Source organism: Dermacentor variabilis, chromosome 2, assembly GCF_050947875.1.
Source record: "Dermacentor variabilis isolate Ectoservices chromosome 2, ASM5094787v1, whole genome shotgun sequence".
Lineage (NCBI taxonomy): Eukaryota > Metazoa > Arthropoda > Arachnida > Ixodida > Ixodidae > Dermacentor > Dermacentor variabilis.
This window is the reverse complement of record NC_134569.1, coordinates 67116957-67143571: the sequence shown is the minus strand read 5'-3', so window position 1 is coordinate 67143571 and position 26615 is coordinate 67116957. Positions and strand designations below refer to the sequence as shown.

The following is a 26615-nucleotide window of genomic DNA, read 5'->3' as shown; positions in this document are numbered from 1 at the left end:
AAGAATGCGTCGTCCAAAGACGTATTTTCGATCATTTTAAAAGTCCGCATAAAAACGCACGCATAAGCCGAAACGGCAACCTGCGTCAAACCAGCAAGCGTACAGCGCAATGTAGCCGACGTTAAATGTTCTTGATTCGAATTCATATTGACAGAATGTCTAAGGCAGCGTCGATCGCTATTGCAGCGCAAATTCAGCGCGGTGGGAAACGTGCTGCGCCTTGGGGTCAGGCAGCACATCATCGGGGGGGGGGGGGGGGGGGGGGGGGGAACGTCTTCACCAGAAGGCGCACCTCTCCTCCGGATTCATGGCCGCGTTTTGGGGACAGCCGAAGGCGGCCGAGAACCAGCGATTGTGGCGGAATGGCGTCCTGCACGAAGCCTCAGAGCCGCATCGAACGTAGCAGCCTGCAACGAAGTAGGTCTGCTCGTCGCTGAAGTCTTGGAAGCCCAGCAGCAGGGCTTCGTTCGGAGCGGTGCGGTTGTTCGCTTGGCCCTGAAGAGCATTCATAAGAGACGACAGGAAAGTCTACGTTGCAATGACATAAAAACTCGCGCTTTAGGACCAAACGATGTTTTCTGGATCTAAATGTTTCTGCAAATAGCTGTTTATGTCGTATTATTCCGAATCCGGGGAACACACACAACATCAGCCGCTCGTTGAAAAGAATTTCATCCCAGCCAGCACACGAACCTTGGCCTGCCGCATAGAAAACCAGCATTCAATTCTACACCCTAAAGCTATTACCACACCTCGTAAAGCGCCGTACAAAATAATGGAGATAGTTGCGATATCGCCTCCAAGATATCCGGCACTATGCGTTGCTTCTCGTCAGAGATCTCTGAAGCCCACCAGATATCTCTGAGGCATATGACTTCACTTAAGTGTCGCCCCGCGCTCGCTAGACGCCACTAGACAGACGGCCCCTGCAAAAGGCGTTCAAGCTGGATTTTGCTGTCTTTGCCTTGACGGGGTTTCTAAATCTGGGCTTCTAGAAATTTAGGAACGAAGAACGGACCAAATCAAGACTCAGCAAAAATTTAAAAAGAAAATTTGATTGCTGTTAATATGAGCAATTTACCGAAGCTCTGTACAGACGAGGGAACATTTTCAACAACGAAAAATGGGCGTTCTGTTTGAGGAAATCTCGCAAGAAAGTGCTTATCCTAGTGTCGGTTATATCTAAGTCAATCTGGTGTCTTGTCATGATGATGAGCTGACCGATAATGACGACGTCTTGGTGATCGTGAAAAATGTCACGAAAACTGCCTAAGAGAAAAGACATCAACGACAGAATACAAATATTACTCGCATATTGAGGAATAGTCCGTCGGTCATTTTTACACTTGGAGGAAAGACGTGTTCGTGGCATCCACGTATGCGCGCCTTTTTTTTTTATTCATTGTTGCTACATCCAAGCGAAGGACATTATTGTAGAGCAGGACTTTACAAAAGATACACGTAAGAATATGCATGGAAGTCAAAATTAGAAATCCGATGTGACACAAACACAAATTAAGCGAGAAAATATAGGCGAGTCACAAGTTATAATGACCGAGTAGAAAATATACATGAACAAGAAGTTGTTTACAAAATATCTATGCATACAATACAAAATATACATAAGCAAGATATGAAAGTAGGTAGCTATATCAAATTCTCAAACTGGAACGTGGAAACGAAAACAAGATTGATTCGAGCTAACATTCAAGCTGAATTATTTCATATGACCGCACACGCACTCGATAAACCTTAAGCGAAGGTTTCGTTATTAGACGTTTGGTAAGCGGTTTCATTGGGAAATAGCACGTGGAAAAAGAGTTCATATAAGAGGTTTTGGAAATCACGCTTCTTCGGCAATACCTAGTTGAAGCCACAGGCATGGACACGATCAATATACTGGCAACACTGGGCACATATAAATGTCATTTTAACTAACGCTAATTAACACTCCGGAAAGCATTTCTTGCGGCAGCATTGTTTGGAATGGCGGACTATACAGACTTATACAGCAGCACATGTTGTGCATTGCATGCTAATCTGAAGATAGTTGATCTTCAGAACTGTCCAATGTCAAGTTGTACAACACATTAGCAATATTCAGATGTTGTAGATCAGTCTCGGTACTGCTGACACCGGTTCAGAAGGCGGAATTTACATATTTTTATCGAGAATAAATTTAATTGAGAGCATATTACATACATCATGTGGGCAGTCACTAAACTCAAACGAAATGATATCAAGACAAGTGCATCGCAAGTTAATGGTGTCCACTAAGCATGAGACGTTTAAGTTCGCGAACTTCAAATCAAGCTCCTAACTTCCTATGACATTTTTTTTTCGAGCAAACTATAGCTTCAATGCATACATTCCTCCTGCTAACAGGAAACATCCACGTGTTCGTCGCTCTGGCTTTGGGGGTAGCGCGGCTCAAATTTCAACAACACAGAATTGGGAATGGCAAGACACGTGAACTAAAACTGACTCCACCGTGTGGCTGCTCCTTAAAACATGAGCATGCACGAGTTTTGAACTGTCGTGCGATAGTGTAGGTATGCGCACCACCACAGTCAGGTAATTGGAAACCCAGAAGAGACTTCATGCAGTATAGAAAGCTGCTGCGTGCAATTACTATTCAGCTTTTGTATTCGTTGAAGCGGGGTTTGTCAATAAGGTCATTATTTAGAGATAATACAGCGTCCACTTTCCATAAAATCCTCCCTGAGCTCCACATTTTCAACGACGTCTTTGCACGCCTTTCCTCGTTTCAGTCTGATCAAATACTTTGCTCCACTTTAAACTGTACGTGGAAATCAAACGCATAGTAATGTTAGAACTGAAGTGAAATATAGGGAGATTATTTTCGAGCTTATTGGGGATTATTGGGTATTCTCATGGTTGAGATTGGAGATTATTGGGGAGAACTGCAATGTATGTGTATATTACTTTCAATAAGCGCTGCAACCAAGTGGTGCCGAAGACACACCGCCGTTGTATGAAATTACCAGGTCTGATTTTATAAGAAAAGCACGAAAATATTTTAACCTTGAGAGGCGTACTCTTAAACCACCTTACATAATATTAACAGACTATTAACAGACCTGGCCACGAAATGCGAAGGTTGTGGGTTCGGTTCCCACCTGCGGCAAGTTGTTTTTTCATCCACTTTAATTTCCATTAATTTATCGTTTCTTTGTTTCATTTATTAAGCACAAGTAATTTCCCCTATGTTGTCCTTGGTTTCAGTGTTTGTTGGCTTCTTATGATACGACTAATAAAAATCGTGCCCCATGGTTAACACCCTTTCTTTTCGTTTATTACATAACAAGGGCCTCAAATCCGTCAACATTGATGCCTTCAGGTAGAATATGAGGGTTTATTGACCAGTTGCCTTCACCCAAAAGATCACGTTCTCATGATGCCTGCGGCAAAAAGGACGTTCCACGTCCGCCGCCAAGGTCTGTGAGTGGTGGCGCTAGCTAACACTTCCAAGGTTCTACTAGGACACATAAATACCCAAGAAAGTGGATGGGAAAACGGCGCCGCGGTAGCTCGATTGGTAGAGTATCGCACGCGAAATGCAAAGGTTGTGGGTTCGGTTCCCGTCTGCGGCAAGTTGTTTTTTCATCCACTTTAATTTCCATTAATTTATCGTTTCTTTGTTTCATTTATTAAGCACAAGTAATTTCCCCTATGTTGTCCTTGGTGTCAGCGTTTGTTGGCTTCTTATGATATGACTTACGTAAGATTGAGTGATGCGCACCAAATGAGCGACAGCATCCCAAATACTGTGTCTGGAAAGTTTCTCGTCCTAAACACTGTGAACTGCGCATCTCGATAACGTCGCTCACCTGAAATGCACGCCACACGGGCCTTTCGACGGTGGCGTGTAGAAGCACAGCAGCTGTGAAATTGTCGGCAGCTTCGTTGCAGGGCTTCGTCATGTACGGACTCCGCACGAACGTCTCAATCAAAACCTACACAGTCGAAGTCTGCGTCAACGTACCGTAACCATGGTGAAGTAATTTCATTAGAAATGTAAATGTCCTACGAAATCATCAAAATACAGATGGACGTCTTCGAAGGGCAACTTGGTGAAAGCGAAGGCTGTGTGTGTGTGTGTGTATGTGTGTGTGTGTGTGTGTGTGTGTGTGTGTGTGTGTGTGTGTGTGTGTGTGCAGGTATTGCATTCACTGCCTGGCCATCAATTACATAGGGACGCGAAGATGCACGGGATGCAAGGTTATAAAAATATGTCATTCCTTGGCACCGCGAAGCAATTCAATTTCGCACCCAGGTACTCACAAACTCTCAATTTTTATTTCATCAAATCTGCTAACGAGATTGTTTCGCTGTAAAATCTGTTCAGCGACAACTGGGAACGTTGAAGGCTCTATTTTTACATACAACATGAGGATGTCTTCTAATTTCTTTTCTTTTTCTCATTCATTTCAAATCAGTGCTCTTCGCAGCTTTGGCGACACGATACGCAGCATACAATCGTTTGGCGTTTCTTCCCAAACAGAATCGCGACTAAATTCCACCAGCGCGCCGCCACACTTTGGAACCACAATAAATCACGACTGTGGAACCACGTCGTTAAATATCAATTGCGCAGAAAATTGCCGACTCTCGACTGCCATACAAATTATTTTATATTTTGTGGCCCTATAAATTTATTTGGGCGGAATAAATTTATTCTTTATGCAGAATCGTGGAATGATTTCGCAACGCTCCCTTAAGGCGCAGCTTCCACTTACATCCCTGCATTGCGCAGAAAATTCAGTTTTGGCTTTGGCAAGTGCACAGTTTTCTTTTATACATATTTAGCTATGTTAAAGCTACAAAGAACATCAATAAAAACATCCAAATAAGACAAAGCTTTCCAGTAAGATGGTGAAGAAGGCATCCGAAGTGATCAACACTGCTCGAACAAGGAATGTCGCTGGAGCCAATGCTTCGGCTAGGAGAGTTGCCCTTGTCACAGCAGCGAATGTTTATTATTATTATTATTATTATTATTATTATTATTATTATTATTATTATTATTATTATTATTATTATTATTATTATTATTATTATTATATGGCGTTTAATAGCTAACGTCATTCCTCCCTCCAACTGGAGGGAAAAATAATAGGCAGGTGTGTAGAGCAGGCTGAAGGAATCTTAAACGTTAAAAGAAATTGGAAGGGGATCAAATCTCTAGCTTAAGTCGATTAAGGATGCCTTCGTGAGCCAGGGGGGGGGGGGGGGGGGTGAGAATGGGCTGGAGTCGCTGCGCACGGCACTCTACCGCGTCACCCTTCGCGTGATGAGAATAGGAGGAGCGCCGGACGCCTTAAATCGGTTGGCTGCATGTACCCGCGGAAACGGCCCACATATTTAGACAGTACTATCTTCGGGATCGGTCCACAGAGAAAGGTTAGAAGCCCAAATACCAGATACGGATAAGGGTGAGTAAATCGCTAAGCAAGACATCGTCATCAAAAGAAACGCTAGGGAGAGGGGATGTATCGTGAAATAGAGGAAAAGAGAGGAAACGTGCAATCAAACTTGCTTTCATTCCTTACTGATGTCACTCCTGTGTTGCTTAATTTTTGTGCCTTCGTGGTCTTGATTTATTTCGCCATTTTTCCTGTTTTATTCACTAGTGCATTTGTTTCCTTTGCTTACTGCTGACCATGCCACCTCCCTGTGCGATAGCTCTTTAATATTGTTTTCTTTTGTTTGTTCTAGTGCCTTTTAAGTTATTGCACATTTTGAACTCTCCCCCACCTGCTATAGCCTCCATGGGCTGCATTATGAGTAATAATTAATTAATTAATTAATTAATTAATTAATTAATTCTATAATTATCGACCTTCAGCTCCTCCAGCGTTCCAATAATGGGCTATTGTTGAGGTAATAAAAGTGGGAATACGACGCAATGTGTAGTCGAAGCAGCGTGCGCTCCATCTCTGCCCTGCAACCCAGCCACGTGCACGAAAAACACAAATTTGTTCGTACATGAATGAGCCCGTGCACGTGGCTCACGGTGGCTGCTATATGGGCGATTATTAAGCGCTCGACAGCAAGTTTTCGCTCATGTGCCTGTGCGCAGACCACCCAGGAACTGTGAAGACGTGACAGACGAAAGCCTCCATTGTGCGTCTGCCAAGATATACACTGTCACCTCATGACGATAGAATAACTGTTTAACAGCCGGATGCTTATATCACGTGACGGTCTCTAGCAATTTGCCTGAATCCATTTCCTTAGTTACAGTTGTGTTCTAGTAGTAGCATTTTACTCTAGTTGTACTCTAGTAGCATTCTCCTCCGCTCAAGAATATCGTACAACGGCTGTGCGCAGATGTTATCCCGACTGCGTGAACACTTGTCTTAATAGCACAAGACACATTTTTTTTTTCTTGGCGAGCTGTGTAATACAATTGGTCCAAGTGTTTTCGTTGCGCTTCCGGAACAAATTACGATATGATCAGTCTGTGACCCCGTTATTGACAGCTGAAGTTGTCTCCTTGCTGCACGGTGTTGCTGGCAACTCGAAGGTCGATTGTCTCGGCAAATTACTTTCTGTGATACTGTATATGGCACAGTATATTAAAATTGTTATGACACCCTGTTCTAAGCTGCTTCAAATTCTGCCATGGGTAACACGTCGTCGCAAGTATATTTGCACGACTCATAACGTACGCGTGAAAAGACTGCTTCATCGCTAGAGGGCCGCCTAGGGTATGCATGAAAATTGATTTGCCACGGATAATGACGCAAGCAGCATCTTTCTTTCCGAAATGTGCCCGGAACATGCAGCCGTTGCCTCAACGACCTACCTCGGCAACGAGTCGGCCGAGGGACCCGTAGTTGACGGATGGGGTGAGCGTCTGCCCGAAGACGGGCGGCTGCAGCACCAACATGGGCACCAGCAGCGCGTGCAGCGACTCCAGGTAGCGCACCCTGGTGTCCAGCGGATCCACGAACAGGGGCAGCGACAGGTGGTCGAGCCTGGAGCCGAGCGCTGCCAAGCGACGCTCGCTCAGGGCGCTGGTCGTCTGCGCCACAGAGCCGAACAAAGTGCGCCTGGCGTCGGCCACCGGGACCGACTCGTACAGCGCGTCAACGACCTCCTGAAAGAACAAGCAGGGCGGGACATGTAATCTACCATGGGACTCCCCTGCGCAGGGTGTCTGAAATTAACTGCAATTACAAGCCTCCTACGCGAATTTAACCAACTATATTGCCGTCAGTATGTCAATAGGAGGATTCAGTTCCTTGCGGCGCGCTAGCTTTATTGTATAAACTTCCTCCGCATTTAAGAAAAAGCCAGCTAAATTTAAAATTTTCGCAGACTCAACTGTAGTTGACTTCCACGTAATGCGAAGAATTCATGATTTGTAGAGAACGGTTGTATGAGTGGTGTTGTGGTGTGGTGTTGCAACTGTTGTGGAGTGAACTAGTAGGTAGAGATTATATGTTGTAGGTGTTTTTGTTTATATTTCGTAAGACAGAATGTATATAATGTCAAAATATAAAATTAAAAGTGAACTAAAGCCCAGTGGCCCATACCAAGTCACCCCTGTGGCATATGATTGTAGAATTCGTTATCACCGGAGTCGGCCCACGAAAGCGGCAAGATACCCTGCCAGCCCGCAAAAACGTCGCTGAGATCGGTGAACGCTTCGCATTAAAGAAAACTGTAACGGGGATGCTGGCGCGCCGCAGCAGAGCGACAGAACCGATGAAACAGCCAATTGTATCTGCTGAAATTGAGAACTGACACCACTGCCACCCAGTGCGCTATCAAGAATTGCGACAAGCAATAGGTCATTTTCCTTTGCATTCACAAAGAAGTACAAGGTAGGGTAACACCGTTCAATAGTACGTAAGCTCTATGTAAAGATCGAACGGTCAGTGTATGGCGCATACATGTGTAGGTTGAACCGTCGTCCTGAGCATAGGATACAGAATACATCTCCCGTGCACCGCAAATTTATTCTATTCTTGGAACCAACAGTCATAACACAGCATTATAGAAAGTCATTTTCCAAAGCCATCGACCTTCGGGGTTTGTAAGAGTGGCTTGTTGGGCTAGTTTGTACATGGTTATACTATGAGAATGCCAGAAAAATTGAAAAAGGGAAAAAAATCGAGAGGCAGACATGGACATAGTGATAGGAAGGTGGTTGCCGTGTAGTACCAGCAACACGTCGCAGCAAGGAGTTCTTCGCTGCAACTTTCGCTGTCGATAATGTGGTCACAGAGTGATCATATTGCCATTTGGTGCGGAAGTGCAACGGGAACACTTCAACCAGTCGCATAACACAGCTAGCCAAGATTTTCCGTCTTGTGCCACTGAGACAAGTGTTGCTACCAGAAATCATTAACTAAGATAGAGAGAATAAAATTTATTGTAGCTCTAAAAAGTATTCTCGTTATGATCTGTGTGGGTCACTCCGGAATTCCTTCTTCTGGTCTAAGGCACCCACGTAGACAACCGCCGCGCAGGCTCGGCCTGTAAAGGATATCTGGTCCTCCAGGACCGGGCTGGTCAAGGCAGCCTCTCACTGCTCCAATGTGGGACTCTTGTGTGGAGGCGTGCAGGGTTACATTGGCAGGCCCACATGGTGTGGTGTAATGTAACCTTATCTCATAAATGTTGACTTTTATCCTCATACGCGGTAGGGCAAGATTTGTTTATATGTACACATGGAAAGGTGCCTGCCTAAAGCTGACGCCAGCATGTCACCTGCTCTTTGTTGAGCTTAGGGTGGGGCGGAGGATATTGTCTGCTGCTGCCCCTTACGTGCTCCAGTATTTCGCTATACCGTTGGGGTACAGGCATTGGAAGCTACGCCTCAACCCCCCGCTCGGTAAGTGTGGCCTCGAGAATTACTTCAGCCGTGTGGTTATCTGCATGTCCTCGTGCTCATGGCATCTGATGTTCGACTCCGGGGCTTACGCCCTGAATGGCCGTCTTGCATAGTCTTCAGTTGAGATAATTTGCAGGCTTGCTGCGAGTCGTCGATTACAGTCAAAGACTCTCCGCGCGTTGCCTATTGATACCGCTAGAGCTACAGCAGCCTCTTCAGCCTCCGTGGGTTTGCTGTCTCTGACAGTGATGCTGGCGAATTCTCTACAGGCAGAGTCCACTGCCGTAGCAACAGCCACTGATCATCTAGCACAACAAACTACATCCACGTATGCCACATCCGCTCTGCCCGCCAGTCCTTTTTCTGGACTCTTGGCTCTCCCTTCCCTTCTGCCTCGATGCAGTACTGGGTGCATGTGCCATGGAATCGGGAGCATGGTATCCTATTTTGTACGTCTACAACACCTCTGATTTTCTCGAGGCAACCTCGGCAGCCGATATTCTTTAGTAGAGATCTACCAGTCATCGTTAGTCGGAGCCATTCAATTTGAGAGCTGAGCTACGCGTCCTGATGTTCTAAGTTGCTGTTGGTAATGCCGAGGTCCATCAGCTTGGTCGTAGAGGTCCGCTTGGGGAAAACCAGGGCCACCTTATAAGCTTTGCGAAGCGTGGCCTCGACCTGCTAGCTTTCTGATACAGCAGACTGTACATAGCCCTGCTGGCGACCAGGGCTCGCACAAGTCTCACCGTATATTCTTCCTGGAGCCCTCTTCTGTTATTTGCGACTCTGGTGATCATGTGAGTCACCTGGGCCCTGGCTTTGAATATGAGTCTGAGCGTGGTGTCTACTCTGTGGTTAGACTGCAGTCACCTACCCAGTATCCTGACCATCAAGCGTAACCTCCAGCTTGAGTGATTTGTCGTATCGCCTTCTGCGTATTCTTATTATTTCGGACTTATTCGGTGGGCAGGCTAGGCGGCATTCTTTGGTGTACTCATTCACACAGTCCGCCTACTCATGAAGCCGTCAAGTTTTCTCCCACCGAACCCTCGCTGACTCACACCATGATGTCGACGGCATACACGGCGTTCTAATTGTCTGGGAATCTGTCAAGCCGTTCTGGAAGTCTGGACATGGCGATATTAAAAACTGTCAGGGAGACCACCGCACTCTGAGGTGTGCCCTTGTTAGGCATCCTGACGATGTCAGACCTCAGGTCACCCATGTCGATTGTGGCTGTTCTATCGGTCAGAAAAGCCATGGCATATCCGTGGATCTTCTGACCGCAGCTTAATCGACTCAATCCCTCGAGGACTGCGTCGCGACTCACGTTGTCAAAGGCCCCCTTTACATTGAGGGCCATGAATACGTCTTCTCCCTGAGATGATGGCCTGGTAAAGACTTTTTCCTTGAGTAGGAGGAGGACGTCTTGTGTCAACAGATATTGGCAGAAGCCGAACATTGTCTTGCGTAGCAGATCATTACCTTTGGAATAAGCCTGAAGCGGCGTGAACACCACTCGCTCGTAGAGTTTTCCGATACACGGCGTTAGTGGTATGAGTCGCAGGTTCTCGGAGTCCGGCTTTTTCACAGGCTTATGGATGACCACGATCGGTGCGTGTTTGCCCCTTCTGAGGCACCGTTCCCGCTTACCACAAGAATCTATGCGAAACCGACCAGGTGATGTGCAGGCAGACCATAATGGAAAGCTAATAACAAAAAGGAAAAAAAAGAAACTGAGCCGATGATTTTCATTTTCTCCCTTCAATTATGTGTGACACTGGTATTATTCATTCACAGGCGACGAGTTATATAGCTATAACATTGCTTAGTGACCGCTCACGTCAAGATAGCGCATTGCAGTTTCAAATAGCAACGCTTTAGAGCTTTCTTACTGTTCCGAGTTTTATTCCTGCCTAGCTTTGACGGCACAGCTACAGACAAACGAAATTCAGTCACTCACGTCTTGCATAGGCAGCAGAAAGATGGTCTGGATGGTTCGCAGGCTTTCTGCCATCTGGAACTGGCCCGATGCCTCCAACAGCTCGGCCATCTTGGATGCCACGTCGTGGATTACCACGTCCGCTGCCGCAGATGTGCTGGCGTTTGCCGCTGTGTCAGAAGCGCGGGCGTACGCGGATGCGACGGCTAGAGGCATTTCGTGGTTAATAATGTTCATGCAGTGCCGGGAGCGTCTGTCTTGCACCTGGTAGAGCATAAGAAGTTTCGCAACCTTAAGCTGATGGATATGAAGATTTGCTTCCACGGCCTGGAGAGTGAATACACAGGGTGTCTCAACTAAGTGTCCATCACGCTTCTCAACAAATAATGACTGTAAATACAGAGTAGCCCAAAATTTTGGTGGCCTAAATAAATGTCCACAATATTTTCAACACATGACCCAACGATGAATCCAACGACCTTTGCGTTGCTGTATTCTGTGCATTTTATTCTCAGTTTCTTCCTTTTTCTTTTGTACTTAAGTTCGAACACCTGTTTACTCGCCGCACTTTTAGAAAGTTGTCGGGCGTTTGGGAAAGTACAAGGAGAAACTGCTTTTGACAAGCTTATTCTCGTTAATGCGAATAAGCTAGACTCAACGTCAGGAAATGTTGCGCCATTTTTCTTTTAATGGGAAAACATTATATGCCCCATTGCGCGAAAATCTGGCGTTGTAGTCGGCAGCGTGACCGAATGATGGTACCAAAAGTGGCCGAAGGCAAAGAGTAAAACCATATAAAAAATACTCGAATTGACGTCAGATTTCTCAGGGAGGCTCCTGTAAACAAAGTAAATTAATGCCTTTGAGAAGAATATTGTGGAATTCCGATCTGAAAACGCTACCCCCACACCACGGTGGCTTCGTTTTTTTCTTTCTGGCAAAGTCTTTGTTTTTCTAAAATAGCAAGTACCATGCACTGAAGCGTTTTTTCACAGGTTCCCTAACACAGAGAGAGAGGGAATCACACATCTACATGAAGACTAGTCTTTGCTGCAGGCGCTTCTGCCACGCCTGCCATCTCTTGCTAAGCTCATTTTCAACGTCAAGCAGCGAACTTGTATACGCAAAGTCATCATAAAAGTGGGTTTACACTGGGTCCCCGTTTTCTAGAGCTAGGATATAGTGAGTTCGTGATCTCCAAATTGCATGCAAGCCTAGTAACATCAGGGTTTCAACACTGTTATCGTTTTTTTTTTTTGTATTCCACTGTGAGAAACTTTACATCTTCCAAATCTGGGTATATCTGTACATCAAACACAATTCATATGTTGTGCCAAAAGTGTGCTGCATTCGTGCAAAAAAAAGGCGTGTTGCACCAATTCTGGATAGGGGCAAAGCTCCTAGTTCGTTGACCACAGCACAAAAAAAAACCTGATTACTTAGCCATGTTTTGACGTGTAAAACTTCAACATGAAACTTAACAAAAATCCTTAATCACTGTTTTCACAGGATATGTTGGAAGATGCTTGGAAAGTCAGGCTTCACCTGGCTTCTATATTGAGACCGACATAGTGGTGGTGGGAATAGTATACCTATAGCATTCCAATGGAGCCTCTTCCGTTTTACATGTTTTAGGTACACTTGAGAAAAACGCTGTTCGAAGAATCGAGCTGCCTATTCCACCTCCCTGTAGAATGTTAGGGTGCGCGCACGTGGGACTCCTTGGGCACCATAAATCTACTCACCGAAGTACCTACCGCCTAGTTGTTTGAGAGGGTGATGTATAATATCATTAGTATGTTGTTTGAAAAAACAAGGTACCTGCGAACTTTTAGTTTTACCTCTACATTTATAAGCCCTATATAAGCCTCCTTTCGCATTACTTAAAAATAAATTAGTGCGCTTCATGCGCTCAAAACGGGAATCCCAAATAAATGTTGCGCAGAATCTATGTACTCAGTTAACGTGTGCCGGCAAACAGCGGAATACCTGAGCTGAGTACCATACAGCTAGGATGAGCCCAGCATTGCCCAGAAGGGCTCTGTTCATAAGTGGGACAGTTCTGCCGTGCCACTGTTGCACTTTCGCCGCGAGAGTGTCACTTCGAATTGTATTCTGCCCATTCTGTAAGTTGGCAGTATCAAAGCACACACCGAGGTTGCCGATTATTTCAGACGTCCACTTCATCTCTAGAAAGGTGGTTGGTTTTGAGTCCCATACACCTAGCCATGCACCCGCGCACTTGCCACAATTCACTTTAGCACCAGACACTTTACAAAAGTTCATGACATGCTGCATTCCTTGGCGGACATCTTTAGAGGCACACATAAGCGTAAGGTGCCAGCGTAGGCGAGGACTTTCAGAGAAGTATCCGCAAAACTGAAGCCTGGTATGTCACCGTCGTTCAGAATTATTCGGCACAGGGATTCCGAGTACAGAGAAAAAAATTGCTGGTGACATGGGGCATCCTGGCCTACCAGATCTGTTGAGCGGTATGTCGGTGTTGTTTGCCCATTGATTATCACTCACGTCTGTACTGGTCTGTAGCAGACACTTATATATTTAAGATGCTGGTGCCCTATGTTGCAGGTCTTAAGCGAAGTGAAGAGAAAGTCATGTAATACTCTGTCAAAAGCCTTGCTAAGATCGACTTGCAAAACCACAAGCCTGATTCCATCAACGGAGGTGGCTTCCCACAGTATCCGCATGGCATGCAGATTATCACTGATACGACGTCCTTTGATGTACGATCGATGGTTCCCGATTACTTTTCCGAGGGCAAAGTCAAGCCGTCTAGCTATAACTTGAGCTAGAATTTTGTAATTGGTCGTTCAACGACTAATGGGGCGGAAATCGCTCACTGTTGGCACTTGCTTTGATCGCTTCTTCCGCAGTAAGACAGTAAGACTTCGCCGCATATATGGCGGCATCAATACTCGTTTCCAACTGTCATCGTACACGTCGTGTAGTACTGACACTAATTCCGGCGAAAATTTCTTGTAAAAAGCAGTGCTGAGCCCATGAACTCCTGGCGATTTCCTTGCTCTTAATTACGTATGGCGCATTCTATTTAGCTCTCTCATATGCACTCATCCGTTTGCTGTTCTGTCTCATCATTTATGCAATTTAACGTTGAAGCATATTTTTGCAAATGTTCACGGTCGCATGTGTTACTTCCATATTCGAAGAGGGCCTTGTATGCTTGGGTAAAAGTAGACTCGATGTCATTTTGGGATGTGAGAATGCTGTCGGCGCTTTGCAGCGCTTCTAATCTGTTTTTTCCGACCCCGCTGTCTTTCTTTTGCCTGGAAAATCTTGAGCGGTTCCTCGCCTCTCTGCTGTGATTCCGTCCTAGACTGGATCACAGCGCCTTTGTACTCTTTCTCCAGTATTGACAGTTGCTGCCCTTTGCACTATTTGATCTCTTATGTAAAAGTACCTGGGTGACAGCTTTCGGCTACGATAAAATTTTTCAGAGTTTACATAATACACAGCTTCTCGCTTTTCTTTAGTGCCGCCATTTCCGGTCCTTTCGTAAGTAGGAACGTCTTACATTCTTCTTTTAACTCTTACCACAAGATGGCGTCTACGTTTCCTCCACTCGTTCTTTCCTTGATTAGATTCCTAATGCTGTCGCATATCTTTTGTAATCCAGCAGACTCCCATTCAGCTTCCACAACTGTCATTCCTTGCGCCTCCTTCTAGTTCTTCCCTTTTCTTCTAATATGGCTGTGACAAATGCATGATGTGAGAATGCGACGGACTGCACCTTATAACGCACGCTGTACGATGACAGATCGCTAGACACGTAAAACCCACCAAGCCTTGAGTGACCTTGCCAATCTGTAAAACCATCGTTATTTCCTGGCGCAAGTTCGGCAACATCCTGCAAGTCATAGTCGCGCAAAAGCTTCCGGAGCTCTCGTAGGCTGGCATCTGGAGATCGCTTTTTCGAACAATCAGAAGCACGTAAAACACAAATAAAGTCTCCGGCAAATATGTTACGGCACAGTGAGTCAATATACCAGCTGCCTCAGGCCTGAGAAGATTTCTTTTCCCAGCGATGCGTCATTCGGAGCCTGAATCGAAATGAGCGTGTATGATTTATTCCGGTAAACCAAATCCAACCTGCATACCCAGCTGTTTCGGTCCTTGACCCACTCGGGTATTCCAGTACAGCTGAGTGTCTTTTTTACCAAAATGACCGTCCCTCCACTGTATCCACAAGCAGGTAAAAAATGAAACAAATAATGGTTGCGAGCGAAGTGGTTCATTTCTTCCAACTGCACACTCGATGAAAGTTTAGTCTCCTGAATAAATGCAATGTCAACATTTTTCGGTAAGAGTATACTTAGAAAACAATGCTTCCTCCTGCGTGTGACCAAGCTCACGCTGTTTAGGTAAGCCAAATTGAGAAAAAATGCTGGCTCTCCCGTAATCTAGAGTAGATGTAAAAGTATGAAATGACTGCTGGCAAAGGAGGTTGGTGGGAGATGACACTAGCCGCAATCTTAAAATGAATGTAGTGCCTGTTCGCGATGGCACACCCCACCACACCACACCACACCACGCTATACTGTGCACTGGTCCATATGGATTCAATAGCTTCCGTTACAGATAGAACCTCATTGCAAGTCTCGTCTCGGTCAAACAGCCATCCGCAGTGCGCTGGACGCTACTGGCTTGGATGCTGCCGGCGTGGTCGGCGTGCCAAACGTGCCGGACGCGCCGTGGACCTCGCGTACCGCTGGCGTTGAAAAGAGCGCAGGGAACTCTGTCTCAGCGCCAAAAGATTACAATCACTTATATAGTGCCGTCTATCTGAGTTTTGAACGTCGCTATTGGAAATGACAAGTAAAACTTCAACGTACTAGAAATTACAGCTTGAGTGATATTGTGAACAAACATTTGGAAGAGCTCGGAAGCAATTTTTTTAAACTTGTTTTGGAAGTAACTGGCGTATGTAATGCGGTCTTTATTGGTTGCCCGGATGTTCTCGTTTGAGTGCCCGGATAATGGCTCACGCTTTTGACTCAAGTTCACTCGAAGGTCGCTGACAACGGGAGCTAAAAGCATTTCATGCTTAAAACTCCCCTTACTCCAGCCAATCATACATGTCTTTGAGGTGCGATCTTCACAGGTCCCAAGGAACGCTTGCGGTGTTTCTCCATGAAAGGTATCCGAGGAGCCCTGTTACCACGATTCCTTTCATGGCCGCGTACAATTTTGCTTTTGGTTCCACGCTTCTCATCTCTGCACTCCGCCCTGATGTGCCTTGGTCCTCGTCCGAACAAAGCCCAGGCATCCTCGCCGCCATAGTGTTTGCGTCCTCTGGTTCTGACTCCAATGATAGGTACGCCTCCGGCATCCCCGCTTCCCTCAGAAGGTTCGTATGCCCAAACGCTGCTGGCGTCTTGGAGTGTTCTGCTATCAGGTCCATGGTTTCTTCCTCCATGGCAGCGACTGCGTCTTCTGACGACACTGGCATCTCCAGGCGTTCTGGTGCTGCTTCTGGGTAGATCACTTCGGCCGCCGTCGGCGACTGCACTGGAACTGAAGGGCACGGAGCTTCAAACACTGCGCTGCATTCTTTTTCCGGCTCCCCCGAAGTTCTATCTGTTATTACAGACACAGAAGGTGAAACTACTGCCGCATCCTTCACCGGAGAAACGGCGTTCTCAGTTTCTTTTTGCGTGGCTGGTGTTTCAGGTTCAGGCAGTCATAAGAAAAGGTAATGTTACGAGGTAGCAATGTTTCTACAGCTTCATCTTCATCCGTGCGGGCCTCCGTATCGTCGTTCTCGACATGTTCCCGTGTCAGGGTAGCGTATGTTTTCCTGCAGTCGTCGGCTTCATGGCCAGACTTACGGCATTCATGACACTGCGGGATACGGCAATCCTTTCCTATAGGGCCCGACCTCTTGCATCTTAGACACAGCGGTGATCTTCCAGGCACAATTACAGGAGTATTGCTGCCCTGCATACGAATCTGATGCGGGAGCATTTAGACAGTAAACGCGTGTTTCACTTTCAAAATCACCGACCTTGATGAGGTTTGGGCTGTCTTGAATTTTCCGGTAAGCCACGCTTCCCTTCTCACTTCCTCAATTTTTTTTCCAAATGGCTCCACTGCTTTTCGTATGGCGTCGTCGCTGGTATGGTAAGGAAACCAATGGAGCTTGACTCTCACCTGACTGTCGTTGGGATCCACGATATCTTTTACCTTTTATGCGCAGTTCCCTTCCTTCTCCAAGCACTTGCTTCGCGGCCATTGAATATATCGTTAGCGCCCAGACGTGATTCACCTGGTAAGCAACAATCGACGCCCCATCCTTGACTACTAGTAGTCACTCAATCTCTTTTTCGAAGTCGTTGATTCGGAATTGCCTAGCAGAAACGTTCCCACTTGGCACTTGGGGCAGAATAACCTTGTAGTCCACAGCAGAAACCGTAGAACCGCGGCCCGTGGGCGTTAACACAGCGCAAAGAGTGCACATGATACCAGCGTTCGACGCACGCTAGAGCTGACTACGAAATGCCACCGACACCACGGCAATTCCACGGTTCACGTTGACTTACGGCGAATTCGGCAAATCGCACCGGGGCACACTGGGGTGCCCTGGGGGGACGTTTATTGGATGAAACGGTGCATTAGGGCGCCCCGATGCGCACAGGTGCGATTTACTGAATTCGCCATAAATGTACGCCTATAGTGCGTGCGTCATTGCGCACGTCACGTAGCAACCAGTGGGTAGGAAGGGACGCCACGTCATGAGTGAGTAAAGTTAGCGTATGAAATAAAAAGCAGTATTCTCCAATCGAATGCCGCTGAGCGGCCCTTCGAGTTATGAACTCCTTGCGGGCAAGCGAGAGCGTTGAGACGCTTGACGGCGTTTTCATTTGGCCTTACTGAAGCGCAGTTAAAACGCAGACGACAGCTTGCGCGGACGAGAAATGCGCAGGAAAAGATATTTCACCAAAGCCACTACAACGCTTTCGCATTCCCACACGTAAGCAGTCTTAGGTGCCTCTACCGATTTTTTTAAGGGGCTTGTTATCATGTAAAAGCAAGCAAAAAGTGAATCAATATGTTTGTCAGCGCGCTCGACAACTTTCTTAGCTAGTCCCCGACTCCTTCGTCGCAAGATACTTTATGAAATCTTAGTAACACATAATGGCATCAGACTAAAAACACCGATGACTCATATTCAAGGAGACTGGCGTATTGTAACGAAACATAGTTGGCTTCCTTGGCATGTCACCTAAAACTGAAAAACATTTTTTTTTACACGTTCGGCGTTCGTAAACTGCCTTCAAACGCAGCGCCAGTCTTCATGTAATTTGTTTAATGTTTTGCGGCACAGTTATTCAGCTGGCGGTATGACCAGTATGACATCCATCGTAATGACGAGAAGGATAGCCCACCTCGACCTCATCGAGCAAGGGTGTCACGCTGAGGGGGCTGAGCTTGCGCAGTACGAGCCATGCGGCGATCACTGAAGCGTCGTCGGTCATTTTGAGCACGAAGTACTCGAGCGCCGTCAGCAGCGTCGATGGCTCCACAGAGGGTGTCACCTGTCGGCCAGCCACCTGCGACACCACCTGGCGCCATGTCTGTGCACTTATGTGAGTGCCGGACCAGAGGCTGCGAGCAATAGTTTATAGTCATGTATTGTATGTTTACATGTTACGTACACATTCAGATGCAGTGGAGCATGCCACGTATGAGATCGCTCGACGAGAGAGTCAATGCCCGACATTGCCTTTGTTTTTTGCTCGAGGAAGCATTAGTTTAGCCGCTTTCTTGTCTCTGCCAGCGACAATATGACATTGGCGCTTTCTACTCTACAAGTAAATGTTAATTTTGCGGAATTACTACTGAATGATTAAGCATTAAAAAGCGTATGTAAACGACGTACAGAACTGCGAGTCGTATCCCTGAACCTCGCCTTCCACTTCGGTCCACATCATCATCATCAGCAGCAGCAGCAGCAGCAGCAGCAGCAGCAGCAGCAGCTCTGTTCAGTGTCTATGTCGCTCTGGCTTTAAAGCTTCCAGAGTAAACGGCTCCTTCACAGAGTACGGTCTGTACAAAAGCGGGAACTTCCGCTCTATATTCTGTGTTAGTTTTTAACCGATCCCCTCTTCAGATTTGCGTACAGTTGAGTATCGTCGCGTAAGCTTGGTATGGGAAGTTTTCTAGATCAGGAAAACTACGTTCTCAACAAATTAATAACGAATAACTTATGTGCTATACCTAAAGACTACAATAAATATAAACTGAGATAAACTACACTGATTTGGCCCACGTGTTATCGACCAACAGATTCAGGGGCGAAATACAAGAAGTTATCATAAAACGCCTAACAGTGTCACTTTCACTTTTACTGGCATGACTTTCCAATTTGAGCCCCTCGAGGTGGTGGTACGACCTCTCTGCTAATTTACAGCCATGACAACGACATGAACAAAGCACAAGCATGGGCAGCTACAACCGAGTTGGAACAGGCTTAAATAAACCGACAGAGAAGATTATGGTGGTGATGGCGTCGTCTCACCTGGCGTTCGAGATGAGTGCACTCAGGAGGCGATCTGCACTGGCGATGCTTCGGACGACACTAAAGGCCTGCTGTCGACCCCCAGGCCAGCGGAACCCAGCCACCACAGTGAGAAGCGCCTCGTTGTACTTCTCCGAGCGCTGCAGTTTGGTTCGGGCCTCGAGCCAGTTGGACAGCTCGTCACTGCTTCGCACGGTCAGCACCAGCAAGCCATTTGGCTGCGCGGTCACGATGGAAAACGCTCGAGAATCTTGTGGGTGCCAGCAGATTAGCGAATGCACATACTATACTACAAGAAACCATAAACGCATGTGCTTGCCCCGCCCCCCTCCCTCCTCCCCTGTCAGAAGGGAGGATGGGGAAGGCAAAGTAGAGCATTTGTCTCCCTCTCCCTCACTTTTTAAAGAGGGCAATGTCTGCTGCACACTGGCAAATCCAGCAAACAACAGCTGAGGCCGAAATCTCTTTTCTTTTTCAGAATAGCGCTCGTGTAAATATGCTTTTTGTTTAACAAGTATCCCCTGCTTTGGCAGCTAAGACTGTTTTTCCGGCATCGCCTCCACGCGTGGTAGCAGATGACGTTCGACCGGCCGCATTAAGCAGTTCTTCGCAAGTGCGAACCGCCTGCTGGACGCGCCTTGCACGCCTGCATTGCAGAGAAGGCTGTCACCGGGCAGTCTGACGCAACTTCATTTACGCCACTTGCATCATCCATTGTCTGTTTGGGTCGTCTAACCTAACCATCTATGAAAATACAAAATCAACATTGCTTTTTATAATTTACCGGTCAGTCGTCAGTGTTGCCATTTTAAAAATTTTGTCACTAGATTTAGCGACTTGCCTGTTTAGCGACACAGTTTTCCACTTAGCGACTGGAGACTTTTCTTTAACGACAGTGATGAGCAATTGGCCAATTCAAAACAAAACCAACTTGAATGGCTTTAAGCGCTGCGGGCACTACGGCGTCACTGAATGCATTCTATTGGTGGACGTTCACAAGCGTAGCAGTAAACTAATTTACGAAAACCAATTAGAGAATGTTGTATGATTGGAACACTGATTTTATATTCAGTACAGTCATTATAAGTGTGCGCGTGTGTGTGCGTGTGTGTGCGTGTGTGTGCGTGTGTGTGCGTGTGTGTGCGCGTGTGTGTGTGTGTGCACACAAGCAAAGTATACATTAAAGGGCAACTTCGGCGTTTTTTTAGTTGTTGTTGTTGTTGTTGTTGTTGTTGTTGGTGTTGGTGTTGTTGTTGTTGTTGTTGTTGTTGTTGTTGTTGTTGTTGTTGTTGTTGTTGTTGTTGTTGTTGTTGTTGTTGTTGTTGTTGTTGTTGTTGTTGTTGTTGTTGTTGTTGTTGTTGTTGTTGTTGTTGTTGTTGTTGTTGTTGTTGTTGTTGTTGTTGTTGTTGTTGTTGTTGTTGTTGTTGTTGTTGTTGTTGTTGTTGTTGTTGTTGTTGTTCACGCCTATTTTTCATGTTACAGCCAATAGAAAAAGCTTACTAAACGACCGCCTTGCCACTGTCGATACGTGCAGCTCTCCCACTCGATGGAGAACTGGCTGACGTTAGTTTGAATACGATGCTAGGCGGGAGCTTGAAAAGCAATACTATAGTGCACGCACACCTGAATGTAGAGCCGGCTTCTCCGTTATAATGCTATTCGTGGGGGGAAGCTTCATTCACCCATGGCATTCGCTAGACGGGCTTTTACGCTGTATCGGAAATACAGACGGCTCGTGATAATACGAACTCAAGTCATACAAACATTGGGTTAACTCATCTGAGCCTGACTTTTTTAGTTGCTGCGACATATATTTAGTGCATTTTGAAGCCGCCTAATTAAGTAAGGTTTCATGCAATTCAAACGTTATGGATTCATGTAGGGAGTGAGGATCAGAGCAGCGCACCCTAAAACGCCTAATAAGACGCCGATAAGGAATCTAGAATCAAAACGTAGCACATGCTTAATCTCGATGGCAGCTGCTACGATTTGGCAGGCAACACCTCTATCTCTCTTCTATTTTTTAACCGCTCTAGTGATTTGACATAACAAAGAAATATGCCCGATGATGTTTCCAACGGTACCTCACTAACTGTCACGCAGAACTTACAAAAATTGTGCCAATTGACATACTGTGGGAAACAATGGCGCGTAATGCTGGCTATCTATAGCATTTTTGGCGTCTCGCAAATGAGTGTTAACGGATGGCGCGACATGTCCGTGTAAGGCGAGCATCTGTGTGTGACGCGAGCGTGCGTGTGACGACAAAGACAAGGCGACGGCAACGAGGACGGCTTGATGGCGACGGCGTAGCTTAGCTGTAGCACTCCCGGGAATGAACGCTATACTTATGTTCTGATGCGTCCTAGGCCGATTTCGAATGTTGTGCATTGAGCAAACCGGGTTCATCTCGTAAGTGATGTGTGCTATGTCGTCTCGCTTGTCATATATCGTCTCAAAGGAGTATACCTGCCTCAGCGAAGGATCGGAGCAACTGGCACACTCTCTCTTTTATAAGCGAATTGTTGACGTGCGACCGGACGCGCGTCTCAAAGCACTACAACTTGCTGAGGGAAGGAGAGCGGTAAGGTTGCTATTCATTCGTGCCACGCATTCGGCCGTGGTCTAACGATTAGAGCATCGGGCAAAGGGCTGCGGCGACCCAGTTTCACATGCATCCCCGCATCAGACGCGTAGCTGTTCCTTTATTGAAGAAGCCCCAAACGAGGCACGACTTTGACCAATCTGCCTGGTTACCGCAAAGTGCGTGCATGGTAATGCTTCGCATTAATGCTCACCTTTTGCTCTGGTTCGACCTGGCATCGAAACAGCGCGTGAAAGCTCCAGCGCAGGGAAAGCGCGATCAGCTTGGCGAGCAGCGCTTCGGCCTCGATTCGGGTGGGCGCAGGCGCCTCCTCGACGAATCCCGGTGGCACAGGGTCCGGCGGCCATCCGAAGCCCAGTTGGCGGAGCAGGTCCGACAGCTTGGGCGCCGCGTCGTCCTCCAGCGAAGGAAGGCGCACGCACAGCTGGAACAGCGAGGCCGCCTTCTGCACGGCCGTCAGGTTGCCGCCACTGTCCTCGACGGCGGGAACGAGCGTCTGCGCCAGCTGCCGGCCGGCCAAGGCCAGTGCCCTGCGTTGACAGGACCGCGAAAACGTGCTGGCGTATGCTTTGTCGAGAACACTGCTTCCACGAAAAAAACGAAAAAAAAAAATACGAGTAACAGTGCAAAGAACAGGACGGGCAGACTGAGACAGTTGAAGCGCTGCCTCAGTCTGCACGTCCCCTTCTCTGCGCTGTCACTCTTTTTCTGTTTCTTGTTACACTTGCACCAACCAGTCCAAGTTAGCACTTTATTGCTTCCACGAACCTAATGATGGCAGGACTTTAGCAGGGCATCGCATAGCCAGTTGCACCATCGTGTACGGTTGTGTTGTATGGGGTCGCAAGTCCTTTTGGTAAAAAAGAAAGCGACTACACAGTTTAGTGCAAACACCAAGAGGGCGTTTCCGCAAGAATATCAGCTAGCCAAAATACACACAAGGAATAGTTCCTCGCTCATTCCGAGGAACCTTGAAAGCCCGAGTCACCACACAAACACAGAGAGCGAATAATTCTCACCCATGTCCGAAAGTCACAGGTGGAGTGCCGCCGTCGAACGGAAGCGCATCCCCGCTATCATGTTCGCCCGCACCAGTGTCGCTTTCTAAAGCCAAGTCGAAAGCATTCCGCGGGACAGTCCCGCAAGGAGCACCGAGCAGCCGTCGGTACTCTTCGCGTATGTCTCGCGTGAGAAAGTCGAACCTCAGTAGATGCGAGACGTGAGCAGGACGTAGCTCCCGCACAAGATGCAGGAGGCAATCGCTACTACACCACGCTTGCAGCACACGTATGTATTCTTAAGTCTACAGCGTTCTGTCATTGTGCAGTCCTGTTTCGGTTTTGCTGTCAATGAACTAACGACAATCATCTGCTCCTGCCATGCTGCCAGCCCCGGCAAGCAAGACTATGATGCGTACTATTGTCAGCTATCGTGTTGCCATGTAGTTCAATCCATTCAATAAAGTGTGTCAAGTAGAACAGCGCACTATGGCTACGACAACGATGTCGTCTGCTGACCTGGCCCGCACGTCGCGAAGCAGGTGGGTGGAATCCGAGTTTCCGCAAACGAAACGCTCGAAGTCTTCGCAGGCGTCCGCGGTTCGATCCATGGAGCGCCGGTAGGCCTCGGCCAGTAAGCGCTGATCACGTTTCCAGGCGAGGGACTTCATCAGCAGGTCATGAGTCAGAGACCCTTCGCCACCGGTCCCTGAGCACAGCCATGAAAGGAAAACAGAATGGACACCGAGGTAGAGATAAAATGTGTGCACGTTCTACCCGCACCACCAAAAGAATAGCTCTGTTTCTCCGTACAAAGGTCTAAACCTCTGAAATCGCAAATAAAAAAAAAACATTCGAAGGCCAGCAGTTCGCTTCGCATTTAATAAAAGAAAACTGGTTATCTGTGAACTCTCATGTCATCCAATCGTATTAAACCCTTTCAAGTAAGACGCACGTACATTGGCCCGATTGACGTTCTTGCCCTTTTTAGTTAATGAACATGAAATTTCGCCTTTACCCTTTGTAAACTTTCTCACCACACGTAAAGTACGTCATAAGCACAACTAAATAAGCACATTTCATTTCGCATTAGCTAATGCTTATAAATGTTATTTCCCATGGACATTTGAGGAGTGGAATAAATTACCCGAACGTGTCACATTTGCCAAAGATTTTCCAAAATGTGCTACAGAATTTCTTATGCTGTGATTAATTGTAGTTGTATACAATAGCCATACGTAAGTGCTTTTACAGCCTTTTCACAATTTTATTTCTAATCAATGCGTTTGAAGTTTTTTTTTCGTTTTGCCCTTCCTGCTTGAACTTTCTAAAGTCAGCAGTATTTTGTTAATAAAAAAAAGGAATCTGAAGTGCGGTGTAAGCGATTTTAAGACGGCAACGTCACGCCGAATGGAAGTTATAGAAAAAAGATCCCAGTAGCTCTAATGACTTTTAATACATGCTCCGCTAATTGAAGAAGCGATAACGTTAGGGCATATTCAGTTTTGCGTTTTCGAATAGCATCGATAGATGTCTATCTCAAGAAGTCGTCAATAGAATTACTACAGAAAGGGTTCAACGGATGACATTTTTCGAGTTTCAACGCTTGTCCCGAAGATCATTAGGTCGGCACCTCTCCTGTCTTCTACCCTTCAAATAAGTAACGACTGCTTTGTAATAAAAACACAATTGAACTTAGCGGTATTTTAGCTATACGTAATCAAAAAAAGGCGTTTGTGGGAAATGGTATAAGAGCAAAAACCAAAATCAAGGAATCATATATACAAACACTTCAGCTTACCCTTTGTATCAATTTCTCGATGCTAAGGCATAGAACGTAAAAAAAAAATCGATGGAGACATAACTCGCCCAGCTTTTCGCACACGTGAGCATGTCATCTCTTTCTTTGGTAAAGGAAGCAAATGAGTGCGAACGCATTCTGGGACAAGCTTATCGATTCTTGTAGCTTCAATTACCATATTAATAATTAAATCTGCAAGAATCACTAGACATGGCCTAAAATGCGTTAACACTCCTTCGCTTTCTTTATCAAGGAAGACAATGCCATTTCCTGCTGCAACAATTAGTTCCGCATGCCTTGTACGATGGTTTTGAGCACATGCATCCGTGACCTGTCACTGGTGAAATTTATCGCCTCTGTATGTCTTGCCAATCCTGTATCTACTCAAATTTCCCTGCGGAGCACTAGAAAAACTGTCGTTTTCCTGGTGTTTAGCGTAAAACAAGGTCGAAACTGTTACCGTGTAAACACTCCAGGCTAAGCGGGGACTACCGCGCTTTAATGGCGCATCCTTGTGCTAATCCTGATGCGGCCAGTTGCCTGATAAACGCTCAGTTTCGTACACGGCTCCCGTACCTCTGAACACGAAGCTGAGCACCAGGATCATCGCGCTTCCCAAGCCAACGATGATAAGAAGCAAGGCGGCCTGAAAGCGTGGGTTGTCCGCCATGTCGCGACGCTGGCTGAGTTGCGAATGCCAACCGACGTCATTGCGAGTTAACGTGACGTGATCGGTCATTCTGCCTGGCCGTAGTGAGCCTGGGATGCTTCGCGGTTCACATACACCAGGTTCACCGCAGAAAAACGGGAACGGGCGGCCACGTCGTCCTGCGAAGCAGGAATGCTGGCGCTCGCCGACAGTAGGCTCAAACCGGTGCTTCCACGATCAAGTACGAATGATAGATGTAGATGAAGATCCTAGATGCTCGCGGCGCATACCCTCTCTCCTTATTGGCCAAGAACCGGGTGTTCAATATAACAATACGAAAAAAGAATCACAAAATAATGTGAGCAAAATTTGTGAATAAGTATATGAGAACTAACAGATAGGTTGTAAGTTGTTATTTTAATAGAATGAACGATTAATTAAATGAAGACAACACTACAGCTAATCTAATCCATTTTGTGGGTATGTAACGAAACCTTAAGCACTGATTTTATAATCGAAGTCATTTCTGTCGTCTCCGATCACACGAGTCACGAGACCGACTCGCGCGGAGCGTACTGCAACTACGTTTGGGAGCTCGCGCCACCAAGAGCTTTAGAAAAGGAGGAAGGGATCAAAAAAGCAAATTTGCAGTTTCGCCCGCAACGCGAAGCATCGATTGCGATAGCAAATTAATACACGCCTACACGAAGTAAGGATAGTAGTCTTATCGACCGTGTAAACTTAGAAACATTCGCTTATAACTGAAGTAACAAGCATGGTGTCAGCGTGCTCAAGCAAACATGAACATGTCACGCTCGAAGAACGCGAACACTCGCTGCGAAACGTTGAACGCTGGTGCGAGCAAGCGCGGCAGCAGCAGCGAGCGAAGTGGTCTTCGTACGGTCTATCGCTTCAACGTAAGAGCGGCGAAGACACAGCGCACACAAAGGCACGAGCCGTCTGCCCATCTCTTTCAAGATAGGGCGCACGTGACCGCGCGCCCATGCAGCGTACGCACTTGTCGGCGAAGTCGAAGCCGCCCCCCCCCCCCCGCTCACTCCCGTACTGCCTCCCTCCGTTCCTCCACATATGGCGCGCGAGATTGAGCCGCGATCGCCGGCTTCCCAAGCGTGCTTTCACTCGCAGATACAGAATACGACGCGCGGCGAAGGCGTTATCGCTCTTGGACTTTAT

General features: G+C 46.8%; 1 protein-coding gene and 1 long non-coding RNA gene across 2 annotated transcripts in view; one reads left to right on the top strand and one right to left on the bottom strand.

Annotated features, from left to right (window-relative positions):
• LOC142570873 (uncharacterized) overlaps positions 1-26615 on the top strand; it is a 245733-nt gene that overhangs the window by 199996 nt on the left and 19122 nt on the right. The gene's annotated exons all lie outside the window — the stretch shown is intronic.
• On the bottom strand, positions 277-25442 carry LOC142573330 (uncharacterized). Its single transcript, XM_075682994.1, has 8 exons — positions 25349-25442; positions 23491-23680; positions 22167-22662; positions 19369-19586; positions 18236-18455; positions 10833-11075; positions 6833-7126; positions 277-495 (listed from the first exon to the last, which is right to left on the bottom strand). The coding sequence occupies exons 1-8, from the start codon at positions 25440-25442 to the stop codon at positions 277-279; spliced, it is 1974 nt and encodes a 657-aa protein (XP_075539109.1).